Consider the following 18,942-nt stretch of genomic DNA (forward strand, 5'->3'; position numbering starts at 1 on the left):
AAAAATAGAGTTTTGAAATTTAATTTTGAGTTTTCAGAATTGTTTTGAGTTGTGTATTTGAATATAAGTTTTGAAAATAATTTTTAAATTGAATTTCAAATTGTGTGTTTGATGATAATAAGTTTTGAAAAAAAATAAATTTTTTTGATTGGAATTACAAATTCAATTTGACTACAAAAATTAATAAGACAAAATATTACTTTTTACCTATAATCATTATACTCTTTTTTTTTTCCACAAAATTCAAAAAAACCCTAAAACAACAATCAAACGAGACTAAAAAAGTTTCAATACAAAAAAGTCGACTATATTAACCAATGCCAAACGAGCTCAGAATCTTTACACTCTTTGGTCTAAGAGTAATGTAGAGGATCTCAAATATTTTATTAATATTTTTATCAAATATCTGACATGGGTGTGAGACTCATACGAGATTCACATAGTATGGGTCTCATACCCATATGAAACATTTAGTAAAAATATTAATAAAATATTTGAGATCCCTAATATTTTTCTTGATCTAATTTAGAAGTTGTTTGTGCTTTTTCCATTTGAATTAATGTATACTTAAAACAAATTTTTCAATAGATATTTTTTATTCGTAGACGGAATAATAGTGGGACCATATACCATGAATTTAAATGGTAAGAAAATCATTGAGCTAATCACCATGAATATATGGTCTGTGTTTTGTGTCTCGTTTTGGAATTATAATTTGAGTATGGAATATGAATATATGGTCTGTGTTTTGTGTCTCGTTTTGATATTATAATTTGAATATGGAATTATGAGTTAAGTTTTGGAAAGAGAAAATTTATTTGGTTATAAATTTTGAAAAGAGTTTTAAAAAATATTTTAAAATGAGTTTTGAGCTGTGTTTTGAGTTTTTAGTTTTTGAATTTTGAGCTATATTTTGAGATTTATTTTTTAAAATATTAAAAATATTTAAGAATTTTTTTTATTTTAAATATATAACTTTTATTTAAATATTTTTATATTTTATTTTGTAAATATTTTAATTTAAAATACAACTCCAAACTCAAATTGTAACCAAACATATAACTTAAAACTCAATTCAAAAATTATTTTCAAAACTCAAAACTAAATACATAATTTGAACCTCTACAGTACTTTCAAAACTCCACACCACACTCAAATCGTAACTAAACGCATAAATATATATATATATATATATATATATATATATATATATATATATATATATATTTTAAAATATATTTATAAAATAAAATAAAATATCTCAAATAAAAAATATATATTTAAAATAAAAAAATACGGCATACAAATGTATGAAATATAGTACACATTAAATAAATAAACATTTAAAATATAAAATATTTACTCTAAAAAAAATTAAGAAAATATTTAAATATTTAAAAAAAATCCAAAAAAATTTCAATACAACTTAAAATTATTTTCAAAACTCATAACCAAACAAATTTTGATTTTTCAAAACTCAACTCAAAATTCATAACTCAAAACACGACTTCACATTCAAATCATGATTTTAAAAATAATTTTAAAAGACAAAATAAAAAAATATTTTAATTTTTTTTAAAAATAGAGTTTTGAAATTTAATTTTGAGTTTTGAGAATAGTTTTGAGTTGTGTATTTGAATATAAGTTTTGAAAATAATTTTTAAATTGAATTTCAAATTGTGTGTTTGATGATAATAAGTTTTGAAAAAAATTAAATTTTTTTGATTGAAATTATAATTCCAAAAACGAACCAAACGGAGCCTTTGTTTCTTTCTAATGAAAGACAGGCATAAGCCTGAATGATGTGGACGAAAATTTAATAATATTATATTTTTATTATTTTAAATTAATTGATTAGGAATATTTTATCTTAATATAAAATCTTATTGAATTATTAAGTTTTTTAAATTATGTTGATTTAGTTTTTCCATTTTATGCATTTATTGTTTGACAAGAATTAGTGGTAGTTTATTATTGCGTGTAAATAAATTAGGTAGCGTTGGGTAACATGTACGTTTTTTGTTTATGTTTATAAAAACTTTATAAATTAGTTTTGTTTATTTTTAGAAAAATATAAAGTACAAACGCATTTGGTTTGAACAAAATATTTTAAAAAAATTTAAAACATAAATTAAAAAATATGTTTATTCAAATCTAAAATATTTATATTTATTTTCTATTATTTATGACAATAGAATCGTACACATTATAATTCAAAAAAGAGATTTTTATTGATAAGTCCAATTTAGAAGTGTTTTAACCCAAGAAGTCCATGAAGGAATTTTTTAACCCATTTAGTCCCATGTATATATAGTTTTATTCCATAAAGTCCATTTTCTTGATTTACACTATTTTCTTAGACACTTATGCCCTTATATTTAATTTTGATAGCCTTATAAATATTTTTTCAACGATTAGCAATTTAATGATGTGAACATTCATATTTTAAAATTCATATTTGTAGGAATGTAAATTAGCCCGTAGGCGGCCCGAAACCCATCGGCGAGCCAGGGCAGGCCTGGCCCGTTGACAATGTGAATATTCACATTGACATGTTAAAATTCACATTAATAGGAGTGTAAAGTTGGCCCCCGTCCCGTGGCGGCGCGAAACCCGCCTGCGGCCCATGGGCGGCCCGAGGCGGGCCCGGTCCGGCCCGTTGACAATGTGAATATTCACATTGACATGTTAACATTCACATTGATAAGAGTATAAAATTGGGCCGCGGCCCATGGGCGGCCAAAAGCCCGCCCGCAGCCCGGGGCGGGCCCGGCCCGGCCCGTTGACAATGTGAATATTCACATTGACATGTTAACATTCACATTGATAGGAGTGTAAAATTAGCACGCGCCTCGTAGCTGTCCGAAACCCGCCCACGGCCCGTGGGCTGGCCCGGCCCGACCTGTTGACAATGTGAATGTTCACATTGACATGTTAACATTCACATTGATAAGAGTATAAAACTAGACAGCAGCCCAGGGCGGGCCCGACTCGGCCCGGCCCGGCCCGTTGACAATGTGAATATTCACATTGACATGTTAACATTCACATTAATAGGAGTGTAAAATTGGCCCCCGTCCCGTGGCGGCGCGAAACCCGCCCGCGGCCCATGGGCGGCCTGGGGCGGGCCCGATCCAGCCCGTTGACAATGTGAATATTCACATTGACATGTTAACATTCACATTGATAAGAGTATAAAATTGGCTCGCGGCCCATGGACGGCCAAAAGCCCGTCCGCGGCCCGAGGCGGGCCCGGCCTGGCCCGTTGACAATGTGAATATTCACATTGACATGTTAACATTCACATTGATAAGAGTGTAAAATTGGCCCGCAGCCCGTGGGCGGCCCGAAGCGCAACCGCAGCCCGAGGCGGGCTTGGGCCGACCCGTGACAATGTGAATATTCACATTGACATGTTAACATGCACATTGATAGGAGTGTAAAATTAGCCCCCGTCCCGTGGCTGCCTGAAACCCGTCCACGGCCTGTGGGCTGGCCCGGCCCGGCCTGTTGACAATGTGAATATTCACATTGACATGTTAACATTCACATTGATAAGAGTGTACAATTGGCCCGTAACCCGTGGGCAGCCCGAACCTCGACCTCGGCGGGGGCGGGCCCGGCCCGTTGGCAATGTAAATATTCACATTAATATGTTAAAATTCACATTAATAGGAGTGTAAAATTGGTCCGCAGCCCGTGGACGGCCCGAAGCCCGATCACAACCCGAGGCGAGCTTGGCCCGACCCGTGACAATGTGAATATTCACATTGACATGTTAACATTTACATTGATAGGAGTGTAAAACTTGTCCGCTGCCCGAAGCTCGCCCGCTGTCCGGGGTAGGCCCGGACCCAAACCCGGGCCACCCCGGGCTGCCCACGGGCTTCGGGCCGCCCATGGGACGCGTGTCAATTTTACACTCTTATCAATGTGAATGTTAACATGTCAATGTGAATATTCATATTGTCAACAGGCCGGGTCGGGCCCGCCTCGGGCTGCCCACGGGCCGTGGGCGTGTTTCAGGCAGCCACGGGGCACGGGCTAATGTTACACTCTTATCAATGTGAATGTTAACATGTCAATTTGAATATTCACATTGTCAACAGGCCGGGTCGGGCCCGCCTCGGGCCGTCCACGGGCCGTGGGCGTGTTTCAGGCAGCCACGGGGCACGGGCTAATGTTACACTCTTATCAATGTGAATGTTAACATGTCAATGTGAATATTCACGTTGTCAACGGGCCGGGCCCGCGTCGGCCCGGGGTCGGGCTTCGGGCTGTCCACGGGTCACGGGCTAATTTTACACTCTTATCAATGTTAATGTTAATGTTAATGTTAATGTTAATGTTAATGTTAATATGTCAATGTGAATATTCACATTGTCAACGAGCCGGGCCGGGCCCGCCCTGGGCAGGGGCGGGCTTCGAGCCGCCCACGGGCCACGGGCCAATTTTACACTCCTATCAATGTGAATGTTAATATGTCAATGTGAATATTCACATTGTCAACGGGCCGGACCGGGCTAGCCCCGGGCCGCCCATGGGACGCGACTCAATTTTACACTCTTATCAATGTGAATGTTAATATGTCAATGTGAATATTCACATTGTCAACAGGCCGGGCCGGGCCCGCCCCGGGCCGCCACAGGCCGTGGCCTAGTTTCGGGCAGCCACGGGGCGCGGGTTAATTTTATACTCTTATCAATGTGAATGTTAACATGTCAATGTGAATATTCACATTATCAACGGGTCGGGCCGGGCCCACTCGAGGCAGCCCACGAGCCGCGGGCGGGTTTTGGGCTAGCCACAGGCCGCGGGCTAATTTTACAATCCTATCAATGTGAATGTTAATATGTCAATGTGAATATTCACATTGTCAACGGGCCGGGCCGAGCCCGCCCCGACCCGGGCCCGGGCTTCGGGCTGCCCACGGGTCATGGGCCAATTGTACACTCTTGTCAATGTTAATGTTAATGTTAATATGTCAATGTGAATATTCATATTGTGAACGGGTCGGCCCGGGCTCGCCCCGGGCGACGGGCTGGTTTCGGGCCGCCCACGGGCCGCAGGCCAATTTTACACTCCTATCAATGTGAATGTTAACTTGTCAATGTGAATATTCATATTATCAATGGGCCGGGTCGGGCCTATTTTTTTAGCTTGTGTGCCAGCCCGGCCCGACTCGAATTTTTCCCGGTACCCACGAGGATCGACATGAGTCGGGCCCCTACACATTGACGATATAAACATTTACATTGACGGCGTGAATATTCACATTAAGGGTATTTTAGTAATTATGTCACCCATAGGACTTATTGAAACATAAGAAAATAATGTGAACTAAATGGAACATAAGTAGATGAAAAGGGTATTTTGGTCTTCTTATCTCAAATTGGACCTAATGGAATAGTCAAAAAGAATATGGGTTGGATGGAATAAAGCTCTTAGAAAATGAATTTATCAAAAATACTCCCTTGAAAAAATAATAATTAAAAATTTTAATTGAAAAAAAAATTAATGGGGAAAAAAATAATTGAAAAAAAAATAATAGAAAAAATAATTGCTATTCAAATTTTTAAATTTCTGTTTAAAAACCAACGTAAACTCGATTTTTGAATTTACTTTTTTTCCCTCAAATTTATAAACTGAGACAACCATTTATAAATCAAAAAAATTATCAAACAAGTTTTTATGACAATTTTTTAAATATTTGTAAATATAAACTGAAAATAAAATAGTTACCAAACAGATTATTGTTGAGTTTTTATTCGCAAATTTTTGAGTAAATCAATGAACTTTTATTCTCAATATTCTTGACGCATTAGGGAGTTTAGAAAATGATTTTGTTTTCAATATTTGTGCATAAATCAAAAGGCTTGAAATGGTGGTTACTTGTACCATCTTTTCCACATGTTTCCTAATAGAACCAGACACATTACACATAAATAAATAAGATTTGTAATTAATTTATGTATTTCTTATTGATCCTACCATTTTGCATTTATATTGCCACTTTTAACCCATTGATTTAACACTCCATGGATTACAAAATACATGTTGCATGTAGTTCCATCATTACTCAATTTCACCACAAAGTTTTATTTAAACTTACAGGAGTATACAAATCCACACAAATGTTTAGTACCTTTTATCTTCAAATGTTTCACACCTCAACTTCTGTTTCTCCCCAGATCTTACCCTTGGCCTGAAGAACAACAAAACAATTGCTTCACTTGTTCCAAACCTGAAACAAGATCACCAATCTTAGGCCTATTCCCATCCATCCCAACTCTCCAGCTGCCGCCGCCGCCGCCGCCGCCGCCACCAATGCACCATTTCGCTATTTCACCCAATTTTGCTAGACCCATGACCTTCCATTCTTCCCCGGGAATACTCAAACGTGGATCAAGCCACTCTTGACCGCGTCCTAGAACCTCATCACTCCCTTCAAAATTCCGCAAAAATTCACAACTCTCATTTCCATTGAAAATAGGCTCCCCTTTGAGAAGCTCAACTAGCAATAACCCAAAACTCCGAATATCTTCATCCATCTCTGATGGCATTTCGGGATTCAACCCCTCATTCGTGCAATATTTTGAAGCCCCGAAACCTCCCAACTTTGCATTGTAGTCCTCGTCAAGAAGAATGTTTTCACTACTTATGTTCCCATGATATATTGGTGGTCTTAAGTACATGTGCAGCATTTGAATTGCAGAGGAAATTTGTAATGCTATTGCTAACCTCTTCTCCCAATCAAGCATTTCGCCTCTTTCTTTCAAGTTCCGGCTCAAACTCCCCCTATCCATGAATTCAAATACCAAATATCGCCCTCGAGTACCATCTTCACCGTACCCCACTAAGGAAATGATGTTTGGGTGAGATGAAGCCTTGATCAGGATCTCTTCTTCTAGTCTTTTCCCTGAAGTTGGTTGTTTGGGAGATTTGATGGCTATGGATATCCCATCTGTTGAAACAGCTCTGTAAACAATTGAAGAAGGTCCTTCCCCAATTTGACCCCCCTCCTGACTCACCTCTGCTCTCATTAACATACAATTCTCATTCAAGTCCATCCCGTGGGGTTCATACTTTCTACTGTTGATCAATGCTAGTGCAACTAAAGCCAGAGAAACGCTTATCGCAACAAATCCTAGAACGATAACTATCACTACGAGGAATGCTTTTCTGTTCTGATCAACCGGGGAAGATATGTAGAAGTTGGCTGACCAACCTTCACCGGTACCTGTTTGAGTGGCAAATTCAATTGTGACTTCACCGGTTAAGTTCAGTTGTGGGAGATCAGAACCCGAGTAAATCCCAGAAAAGTTAGCTACTTGTTGCATTCTGTCATTGTTTATAGCAAGGAAATCGAAGTCTTTTGAGATGTTGATGTGAGTGAAGCTCAAAGTAACCGGTGTTCCTGCTTTGCCATGGAGGATCCATTGGCAACTTAGTCCTTCTGCATAGGAATAACCAGCAGATGGAGAGTAGCCGATAACGCCTTTTTGGTCAGAAACATCTTCCTTTCCGCTGCATAGTCCTAAAATTTTCAGAGTGCTTTTTAAAAACACTTCTTTAAAGAACAATTTGAAGGAAAAAATAAAAATAAGAAGAAGAAAAAATTGGGTTGAGTTTATTTAGAGTACCTGCAGAGTAAGTGAGCTCCCATCCTGTTGACTCGAATGATGATACAGATTCACCACTTGTGAACTCAACGTAAGCTTTTGAACCAGTTATCTTGAAGTTCTTGTTGAAGTTTTCACCATTTGAGTGAAAAATTGAGCATTGTGCAGGGCCTGAATCAGATTGGCAGATTTTGAGTTGATCATAGGTGTCTGCTGCAAGTGAGAGGTAGTTGATAGTAAATCCAATGAACTTTGCAGTCAGGTACTGGATTTTCCACCGACACTTCTGATTTGGTGGGTATGGCTGCAAACCGGTGGTGTGATTCGCTACGATCCCTGTACTCAAATACCCTTTTGGCTGCTTGAAAGTAAGTGCGTTAGTTCCACAGATTTCTGCATATACAAACAAGTTCTAGTTAAGATTTCATAAAGAAAGAGGCTTGTAAAAAAATAAAATTTGATACAGTGCATGATGTTCCTGTTAAAGTGGGATCTTGGGAAAGACAAGATGTAGGCCTGACCCCCTTAAAACGAACTAATTGGGATTATTGCGATGAAGACTAATTAGCAATACCAAAGTCCATAACCAGTTTAAAATTTTAGGTACCTGAGGGTTTTAGGGCACAATTCTTGATTTTTTGATCCCAAATGTATTGCACCATGTATCTATAGCCATTCAAGCCAACTACATTGAAGCTAACATTCCTCTCCATATCCATGAAAAGAGGTGGACCGGCTCTCTCTCCTGGAAACAAAGCAGCACAGGAAGAACTAACTGTCTGGTCACTTCCATCATTGCCAACCCACCCTCTTCCATCGCGATTTGTAACCTTCTCGGCGATGTTACTCAGTATATAACCCACTAAGCTATCAATCTTCTCATCGCCATTAGGCGGTCCCAAGTAATAATCTCCGCGAAAAAACGTCGAGCACTGGTCATTGGGGTTTTGAGGGGCTCTAGCCCATGCCATTTTCACATCCACATCAGCAGAGACTGGGACTGCAAAATCCCCCCTACACAACTCCATCAGTTTCCTCTGGTTCTCTCCATGTTGAAAATTTACTGAGTGAGAGAACAGAACATGATAGATAGTCCTGTCATTTACTTCGAAAACTCCAGTACAAGTTAAGTTCCCTCCAAACTCATCAATGGAGGTCTTGTTGAAGACTGATCTCCCAATTCCAACCACTTGGTCTAGAGTCATGTCGAGGTGAGGACCAATGTAGAAACACTCGGAGCCAACATCTACTTTGTCAGTCACAGGAGAATTTGAACCGTCCGTGTACTGTCTAATGATCTCCCACCAGTTTCCTAAAGTTGGTACGTCGGAACCACTAACTTGATCATACCGCGATTGGGTTAAAGAAGTAATTGAATTTCGTATAGCTTCTTGGCTCGATTCATGCCAATCAGTACTGACCCATATCAGAGAGATAGTCACCGGTTGTGTCAAGATGTTCCCCCCATTGTAAGAAAGACTGAAAGAGCTGCCATCCTGAGATAAACAAGGCATAACATGAAATAGAAGAGCAGCTAGTACAACACCAACCATTTCTGTTATTTTGTAAAAGAATTCAGTTATGTAAATAAAGTAGAAGAAAATTAATTATGAGAACTAACTGATTTTGTGCTGGTGGGTGAAGAAAATAATAGAATAGAATATTGAAGGCCGTATTGGGCTCTGTAGTAAAACAATACGCATTGTTGCAGATAGGAGAGTGACTGAGTGAGAGCAACCCGATTGGCCGGCCGGACTATTATCTGTGAAAGAAACAGAATTAGTAAACAAATAGATGTGCTGACTGAACAAATAGAAGTTGACAAAAAGGAAAGACAATGAAAAGGTTTTGGGGTTTGGCTAAAGTTTGAGAGGATGTTCCAAGTTTGACTGACTTAGAACTACTGCACTATAATTCTATATGATGTTGAACTGGTTTGGTGTTGTCTTAGTATAAGGATCTAGTAGTAATTTCTCACAATTTAGTCAATGTTCCAATCCTAAGTTGTTTGATATTGGGTATGCTGAGTAGATTTTCATGAAAAGTGTCGGATATATATTCTAGCTTAAAAGATTATTTAGTCAGTTTGCATATACAAAACGGGCTACATTTGATTTGCAGATAAGTGGGCTGGATGAGACTATTTTATGTTGGATAAAATATCTACCGTTTGGACTCGAGATGACTTGCTCTAGAGGGCCTTTTACCTTGCATATGCCGGGATAACTTATTTAACAATAATTATTTCAACACAAAATTGACTAAAATACCATTGGGATAACTTATCTAGGGATTAAATTGTCCCCCGTATCCTAACCGCAAATCAGACGTGAAGAAAGTAGCTACAATATAATAACTGACATTAGAAAAAGGAAGCCATAAAATGTATTTTCAATGTCATAAAAATCAAAGAAGATGCACAAAATACAGCAAATCAATTAAACTTCCTCACGAGAAGAAAAAATCTATACAATTGTTCATATGAGAAGTGAATTTGTGAGATCAGTGGTTTTTAAGTTACAAAGTAGTATAAGCAAAGCCAAATAAGCAACAAAGACATTCAACAATCTTGTTCTTCCTTCAACACAAAGTCAACAGGCTCTAGTTCCCACACAAATGGGGAGTAAGGTGGAGAATCCAATTGCAATGGAGAAGATTGAGGAGAGTCGTCCCTTCGAGTTGAAACCACTGACCAATCAGAGAACTCAGACATTGGCAACTCCACTGGTTCTGGGTAGAAGCAAAGGCTATCAAGATCAGTCTGAAGCACACAAATACAAATAATTAGATTAGTGATCCTGTTAATGATATGTGTTTAAAGTTAATTTTGCTTTTGAATCTAAATTTTACTACTGTAGAAAAAAGAATAGAAGAAATATGAAACCTTGGCTCGTTTAGACTTGGGATAGTCAACATGAGAAACAGAATCTGCAAAGAGAAACTGAGTGAGTATTGGACACAAACTAAGCAACTTACAGCTAGGAAACTAATTATGAAGGGGTAAAAAAAAAGGATAAAAAAAATATGGAATCAATATAAACCCGTTCAGAATTCAATCTTAATGATCTTTTTTATTTATTTATTTTAATAAGTAGTTCAATCTTAATGATCATCTCATGTTCAATATTTATTTGCACCTACTCAGTCAAATCTCAAGGCACAAATGGAAGCTTAAGAACCAGTACATGTGTTCATTATTCTTGAGTTAGAAACACCATCTTGGGATAAATTAATTTGATGCACCAAAATATTTGAATGTCCATCAAAACTTGGTAAGCCTCAAGGGTAAATTCTGAGAGGCCTTTTTCCATAATCTCAATATAATCATAATAAGTAAATAGAAATTTGGTTATTTGATTTCAACCAAAAACAAAATTAAACTCTAAATTGAAATAAAAAAACCTTGACATGCAACATTCACCATGGCCTAGACAAATGTACAAGCTTAAGCAAAAGACATCAAAAGTTTACAAGTATCAATAAATTACCATGTCCAGGAAGAACTGTGTCCAAGAAACAAGGCTCCATTGCTTTTAGCTGCGACTCAATGCACTTCTTATGATCGTGCAAAAACATTTCCTCGGCAATGTTAAACTCCTCCTTTGGTAAACTCTTCTTCGTTGATAATGCTTCATGATGAACGGATGACTTATTTGTAATGTCATTGAGAGCTTTACGACTTCCAAGCCCAATGCCACCTTTCTTGCTAGCTGGTTTCGAACTCTTGGTTGTTCCATTCACCACAAGGTCTACATGAGAAAATTAACTCAATTTAGTAAAGAAAAAAGTTTCAGAGTGACTGTACAGTTTGGGAAAGATTCCGAAGGCACCAACATGTAATCATGACTGTGAAATTATGCAAAATCATTATGTGACATCTCATGTAGGGGGTTTCAGAATTTTCGCCTAGCTCAGATAGTATCCCCTTAACTTCCTTAATGGGAAAATTCTCATATGTCATACTTTCTAAATAAAATTCCCATCAAGTCCTATTATTAACACATGAATCAATCTTCTCACTATAGTGTTAATAGGACTTGATGGGAATTTTATAGCAAAAGTAGGACTCATTGGGAATTTCTCCCATCTTTTTTTATTTTAATTTTTATTTGATTATTTCCTAAGTAGGATCAATGAGGACATAATAGGAACTTAGAATTGTACTTTTGCGGTGGATGTCGATGTTTTCATCCTGAATAATTAGCCCCCCTTGAGCAAGGTGACTTGCCATAATTCTCTTTTGTTGCGGATGCACAAACTGAAAACCCGAGCTCTGCAGCACAATAATTGCCAAGACTAAAATTAAACTTGCATATCAGGGGGTGAACCGACTTGGAGATATTAACAAGTTTTTAAGACAAATATATTGATGTAAAACTTCAAACTAAAAAATGTTGACATTTCAAAATCAGTGTTATGGCCTTTTGATCATGGACCCTACATACCAAATCAAAAAACGATGATAGCTTTACATCATCAACCCTATATACAAATATACATATATATATATCCCAAGTTTCCTACAAAAAAATTCTTGATTTCTGAGAAGGTTTCTTAAACCATCTTAGCAATGTATAAAATCAAACAAAATTTAACAAACAGTCCAAGCAAGCAAGCATATCAAATATCAAAGTGCACCATATACACAACTATATGCGTATATATATCTTTTAATTTTTAAAGCTAAATGTGAAGTGAAGATCAATAAGAATAATAATAAGCCGTTGGAAGAATAATATAAGTAAAAGACTAAGTAGTAGAACCAAAGGGTAATGCTATGTCAAAACTCACAAATTTTGATAAGTTTTTTTAAAATTGTCACTTCAAGAATAACAAAGTGCCGCCGGAGGTGAGGTCTTTCCGCCGCCGTGAATCTCCCTGTGGCCGCCGTCGCCGGATTGAAGCAGAGAGAGAGAGAGAGAGAGAGAGAGAGAGAGAGAGGGATGGATTTGAGAGTGAAGCCGCGCCAAGTGACCTGCTCGTGCCCTAGAAAGGACTTATATGAACCGGAACCAAACTGACCTGGTTTCTGAACCGTGGTGCACAGGCAACCCGGTTATGTTCAACCGCGATAGCCTCTATATGGTTTTTTGAGGGTTTATCAGTGTTTCTAATTATAATACATCGCCTTTGTTTGAGATGTAATTTTTTGGTTTGGGGTTAATTTTTTTTTTTTTTTTTTTTTTTTAGGATCAGTTTTTTGATTTTTTTTAATTTTTGTAAGAAAAAAATAAAATAATTATAATTTAAATGTGACTATTTTTAACATAGCCATAATAATTTTGTTGTATATACTAGCCACTAGGTTGGACAAGCATTTACTCATTTTGATTAGCCACGATTGAATGGTCTCAATAAATCTATTACAAAATTGACGATTTTAATAGTTCAAAGAGATGGATGTGAATGTATTTTTTTCATTCCACTTAAGTTTGAATCGATAATAGATGAGATCACTAGAACTAACTCAATCTGCTAGCACTCCTAAGAAAATAAAGTTATGCTTTGTGTATTAAAAAATAAACATTTTATTTAATAATTATATTTATTATTTATAAAATATAAAATTTATACCTTTATTTCTATTATAAAAAATGAGTAGTCAAAAATTTTGAACACAAAATAGTAAAAAATTACTAAAAAATAATTGAAAAAAATACCCGAAATAATAAAATTCAAATCGGCAAATCAATCTGTATTCATCCGTCAATTCACACAACCCACTTAATCCGCATTTGTTAAATAAGCGAATGGATGCAGACTAATTTTTTTCAATCTACTTAAATTCAAATGGATAGTGGATTGAGACACTACCTAATCCAACTCAATTCGCAAGCACCCTCATCATGTACATTCACATTTTAGTTTTAAGTACAGCTACTTCATAAATTTATTTATTTATAAATTATTTTTTTTAGGATAAATTATCAATAAATCCTAATAGTTGAACTTAATTCTCATTATGTTCTATTGAAAATTAGTCCTAGTAAAATCGTCCTTAAAAATAATTTTTTACATGTCATTAGAAATTAACAATTAGTGACTTTTTTGTCATTATTTTTATAAATTGTCGTTAAAACTTATAATTAATAACGTTTATCTATAATAAATTTTTTAAACTGTCACTGAAAGATAAAATTAGTGACATTTTTGGATAACTTTTTTTAAACTGTCCCTAAAATTTATAATTAGTAACTTTTTTGTGACAATTTTTAAACTACTGCTAAAAATTAATAATTAATGATATTTTTTAATCATTTTTGATAAATAAAAGAAATCATTAATTTCTTATTATCATTTATGATTGTCATTAATTATCAAATTAATTCATCAGATAAATATTCAAAAATGGTATTCAAAAATCAAATTAGTTATTAATGATTTTGAAAAAGAAGTTATTGCATTAACCGATACTGGTGCAGATTTAAATTGTACTCAAGAATGATTAATTCCAACAAAATATTACCACAAAACTACTGAACAATTAAGTTCTGCCAATAGAAGTCAAATGCATATCAAATATAAATTACCCAAAGTACATATTTGTCAATATAATGTTTGTTTTGAATGGTGCTAATAATATCACCATAGGTTAAGTTGTCATATTCAATAATCCCAGAGGCTTGACTAAGAACATCTCTAATTTCATGGGCAAAAAGGCTGGGTAATCCATTAATAAATTTTTCTTTCCAAAATGACTTAGTACAATCATCTCTAAGTATTACTCTAGAAGTGAAAACATCTTTATACCATCGAAAATCACTTAAAGTAGGACAGGTTAAATTGCTTAATTGATCATGAATACGAGAATGAATATTAGTAGGTGTTCCAATAAAATGTTTGACTATGATATATATTAATGTATTAATACCATCAGGTATAGTGGAACCTATTTCTTCATCAAAAATGGGAAAACCTTCATCATTCATTTGAACAGCATATTGGATGGATTCTTTTTTATTAGAAGTGAGATATTTATCCCACCAAGCTTTAAGGGTACCAGTAAATCCAGTAGTGATTAAGAGGACGATTTCTGGTTGAGTATAATCAGGATAATTATTAAGACAACTATTAGAGACCGTAGACAAATGATTGAGTTTTAGGAGTATTTGGTGTTCACTAAGACCATCAATATTCCATTCATATAATTTTTTAGCCGAAACAGAAAATTGATTATTAATATTTGTTTCTTCAAATTGGAGATCAGGAGGTGTAGGTTTAGTATACCAATTTTTTGTGAGAGTGGTAGGGTTAACTTTTGTAGCATTAGAATAGGTGATTTTATTAAGATGAAAATGTTGAAATTGTTGTGCTAGATGATTAATCTCATTATCACTAGATGTGTCAGACTGAATAGGAAATTCTAATAGAGGTTGTTGTGTTAAGACAGTAATTCCCTTAATGTTAGAGGTAGATGTGTCTTTACTAGTGGATGTAGATAATTGATTAAATATTTTTTCAATAGCATCAACAGTGGTATGGTCCTGAGTATTTAAACTTAATCGTTTTCTATTACTAGACAGATTAATAAGAGGTTTATCTAAAAGTTTACTAACATAAGTATGACTAGCTGAATATTTGTCAAAAGAAGTTTCAATCTTATCAAGTTGTTTGCCAATAGTTTTTAAACATTGATTTGTATAGTTATTTTGTTCAATTACTTTTTTAACTTCAGAGGATTCATCACCTGGGAGTTTGAATGGAGAAGCTGGGACAACAGTGCCTTTATGTTCAATAAGGATTTTCTCTAAAGGAGAATGACTAGCGGAGACAACAGTATTGGAAGAAGTTTTCCATTTGGTTTTTGTAATTACATTAATGTTTTGGTAGTAATTTTCTAAATAATCAAAGAATTTAATTTCAATTGTTTACTGGAATGAAGCAAACAGTTCTTCAAAATACATAACTTGAAAACAAATTTGAAAATATAAAGTTACAAAGATAACTATTTTTCTTGAGAATGAGCACTCGGATTTTTCTAACTCTGCCTTATTCTTGACTGAAAAGGCTCTTTTATAGACATAAGGGGTTTACTGTGAGCCTTGTGAGGTTTACTGCGAGCCTTGTGAGGGAATCTGACTGAAAGGGGCACATGGGAGCCAGCTGCAACGTTCGGTGAGTGACAAAAAGTGATGGCTGCCTTTTACTGTTCTGAAATTAATAATATTAAATATTATGTTCTATCATAAATTTATACAAGATTTTGGTAATTTTAGATTGTTGTGTTGTATCATAAGTATTTCTATAATTTTGTCGTTTCAACTTATTTGTATTAGATTTAAATTCAACATGAAGCCTATTAAGATCTGGAGTAAAAGGTTTACTAAGAGTTAATAATTGTGGATTAATAGGAGGAACAATTTCGAAATCTGTTTGAGTAGGTGAATCTTGAGAAACAGTATCTTCTTCTTGAAGATGTGTATGGGTAGAGTAAACGGGTTTACTAATTTGAGAGGTAGAGGAATTATCTATTCATTTCATTTTACTATGATGAGATTGGGAGATGGATTCATTAAGGTGAAGTTTTCTGTCTTTTCTAATGAATAACGGGATATTAAAAATTTAATCTTCATCAGTTTCTGTAGGTAAACTAAATGTACTATGTCTAGTAGATTGACTGTAAGTTCTATTAAATCTAATATGAACAGATCCATCAGTAAATTGTTGAATATGTTGAATATCTTGACTATCAAAAGATTGTTGATTTTGGGAATAATTTTCATTGACAGTAACCCAATCATCAGGAAGATTGATATCTTTCCATTGAATCATTTTGGGAACAGCAATATTGGTTGCAGTGGTACTACCTTGAATTAATAAAGTTTTATCCTTTGAACTTTTGGTTAAAACTTGAACATTTAAATTCGTTTTAATACATTTATAATAGATTTTGTAAATTAAAGCAATGTTATGTACACTTTCTAACATATTAGTAAATTCTCCAAATAGTTGAATATTCAATATTAAAGCTTTTAATATGTGAGGATCACGTAAACTTAATGTAAAATCAGGAAAACAATTAAAATAGACAGGACCTTTATGGAGGCCGGATTCCATTATACCGATTACACTTGCATTATAATTAATAAATCGGACATCTCTTAAACATAATAAAATAAAGGGATTTTTATTGATAAGTCCAATTTAGAAGTGTTTTAACCCAAGAAGTCCATGAAGGAATTTTTTAACCCATTTAGTCTCATATATGTATAGTTTTATTCCATAAAGTCCATTTTCTTGATTTACACTATTTTCTTGGACACTTATGCCCTTATATTCAATTTTGATACCCTTATAAATATTTTTTGAACGATTAGTAATTTAATGATGTGAACATTCATATTTTAAAATTCACGTTGGTAGGAATGTAAAATTGGCCCGTGGGCGGCCCAAAACCCGCCCGGGAGCCGGGGCGGGCCCGGCCCGTTGACAATGTGAATATTCACATTGACATGTTAATATTCACATTAATAGGAGTGTAAAATTGGCCTGCGTCCCGTGGCGGTGCGAAACCTGCTCGCGGCCCGGCACGAGCCCGGTCCGGCCCATTGACAATGTGAATATTCACATTGACATGTTAACTTTCACATTGATAAGAGTATAAAATTGGCCCGCGGCCCATGGGCGGCCAAAAGCCTGCCTACGGCACGGGGAGGGCCCGGCCCGGTCCGTTGACAATGTGAATATTCACATTGACATGCTAACATTCACATTGATAGGAGTGTAAAATTAGCCCGCGCCTCGTGGCTGCCCGAAATCCGCCCACGGCCCGTGGGCGGCCTGGGGCGGGCTCAGCCCGGCCGGTTGACAATGTGAATATTCATATTGATATGTTAACATTCACATTGATAAGAGTATAAAATTGGTCTGCAGCCCAGGGCGGGCCCGACCCAGCCCGGCCCGTTGAAATTGTGAATATTCACATTGACATGTTAACATTCACATTAATAGGAGTGTAAAATTGGCCCCCCGTCCCGTGGCGACACGAAACCCGCCCAAGGCCCATGGGCGACCCGGGGCGGGCCCGGTCCGACCCGTTGACAATGTGAATATTCACATTGACATGTTAACATTTACATTGATAAGAGTATAAAATTGGCTTGCGGCCCATGGGCGGCCAAAAGCCCGGCCCGGCCTGGCCCGTTAACAATGTGAATATTCACATTGACATGTTAACATTCACATTGATAAGAGTGTAAAATTGGCCCGCAGCCCGTAGACGGCCCGAAGCCCGAGACGGGCTTGGCCCGACCCGTGACAATGTGAATATTCACATTGACATGTTAACATTCACATTGATAGGAGTGTAAAATTAGCCCGCGCCCCGTGGCTACCCGAAACCCGCCAACGGCCCGTGGGCGGCCCGAGGCAGGCCCGGCCCAACCTGTTGACAATGTGAATATTCACATTGACATGTTAACATTCACATTGATAAGAGTGTAAAATTAGCCCGTGACCCGTGGACAGCCCGAAGCCCGACCTCGGGCCGGGGCGGGCTCGGCCCGTTGGCAATGTGAATATTCACATTGACATGTTAACATTCACATTGATAAGAGTGTAAAATTGGCCCGCAGCCCGTGGGCAGCCCGAAGCCAGACAGCAGCCCGAGGCGGGCTTGGCCCGACCCGTAACAATGTGAATATTCACATTGACATGTTAACATTAACATTGATAGGAGTGTAAAATTTGTCTGCTGCCCGAAGCTCGCTCGCGGCCCGCTGTAGGCCCGGACCCAAACCCGGGCCACCCATGGGACGCGAGTCAATTTTACACTCTTATCAATGTGAATGTTAACATATTAATGTGAATATTCACATTGTCAACAAGCCGGGCCGGCCCCACCTCGGGCCGTGGGCTGGTTTCGGGCAGCCACGGGGCACGGGTTAATGTTACACTCTTATCAATGTGAATGTTAACATGTCAATGTGAATATTCACGTTGTCAACGGGTCGGGCTTTAGGCTGCCCATGGGTCAGGGCCAATTTTACACTGTTATCAATGTTAATGTTAATATGTCAATGTGAATATTCACATTGTCAACGGGCTGGGCCGGGCCCGCCCTGGGCAGCGGGCGGGGTTCGGGCCGCCAACGGGCCACGGGCCAATTTTGCACTCCTAATAATGTGAATGTTAATATGTCAATGTGAATATTCACATTGTCAACTGGCCGGGCCGGGCTCACTCCGGGCCGTCCACGGGCTTCGGGCCACCCATGGAGCGCGAGTCAATTTTACACTCTTATCAATGTGAATGTTAATATGTCAATATGAATATTCACATTGTCAACAGGCCGGGCCGGGCCCGTCCCGGGTCGTGGACT

At 36.9% G+C, this 18,942-nt stretch overlaps 2 protein-coding genes across 3 annotated transcripts; both read right to left on the minus strand.

The window, feature by feature from the left end:
- Nucleotides 1-5,955: 5,955 nt before the first annotated feature.
- LOC114276964 (uncharacterized) lies at nucleotides 5,956-9,891 on the minus strand. 2 transcript variants are annotated; one of them, XM_082899854.1, is made up of 4 exons: nucleotides 9,244-9,891; nucleotides 8,230-9,118; nucleotides 7,644-8,015; nucleotides 5,956-7,537 (listed from the first exon to the last, which is right to left on the minus strand). In XM_082899854.1, exons 2-4 carry the CDS (start codon nucleotides 8,825-8,827, stop codon nucleotides 6,195-6,197), a joined length of 2,313 nt encoding a protein of 770 aa, XP_082755980.1. In that variant the 5' UTR covers nucleotides 8,828-9,118; nucleotides 9,244-9,891; the 3' UTR covers nucleotides 5,956-6,194. The 2 variants fall into 2 exon arrangements, with proteins under 2 accessions (XP_082755980.1, XP_028074595.2); XM_028218794.2 differs by having other exon boundaries at nucleotides 8,230-9,326.
- A 147-nt stretch (nucleotides 9,892-10,038) lies between these two features.
- Nucleotides 10,039-12,676, minus strand: LOC114276966 (protein PATRONUS 2). Its single transcript, XM_028218795.2, has 5 exons — nucleotides 12,414-12,676; nucleotides 11,787-11,895; nucleotides 11,111-11,371; nucleotides 10,507-10,550; nucleotides 10,039-10,383 (listed from the first exon to the last, which is right to left on the minus strand). Exons 2-5 carry the CDS (start codon nucleotides 11,851-11,853, stop codon nucleotides 10,183-10,185), a joined length of 573 nt encoding a protein of 190 aa, XP_028074596.2. The 5' UTR covers nucleotides 11,854-11,895; nucleotides 12,414-12,676; the 3' UTR covers nucleotides 10,039-10,182.
- Nucleotides 12,677-18,942: the final 6,266 nt, after the last annotated feature.

This window comes from Camellia sinensis, chromosome 12, assembly GCF_055761805.1.
Source record: "Camellia sinensis isolate YWXY chromosome 12, ASM5576180v1, whole genome shotgun sequence".
Lineage (NCBI taxonomy): Eukaryota > Viridiplantae > Streptophyta > Magnoliopsida > Ericales > Theaceae > Camellia > Camellia sinensis.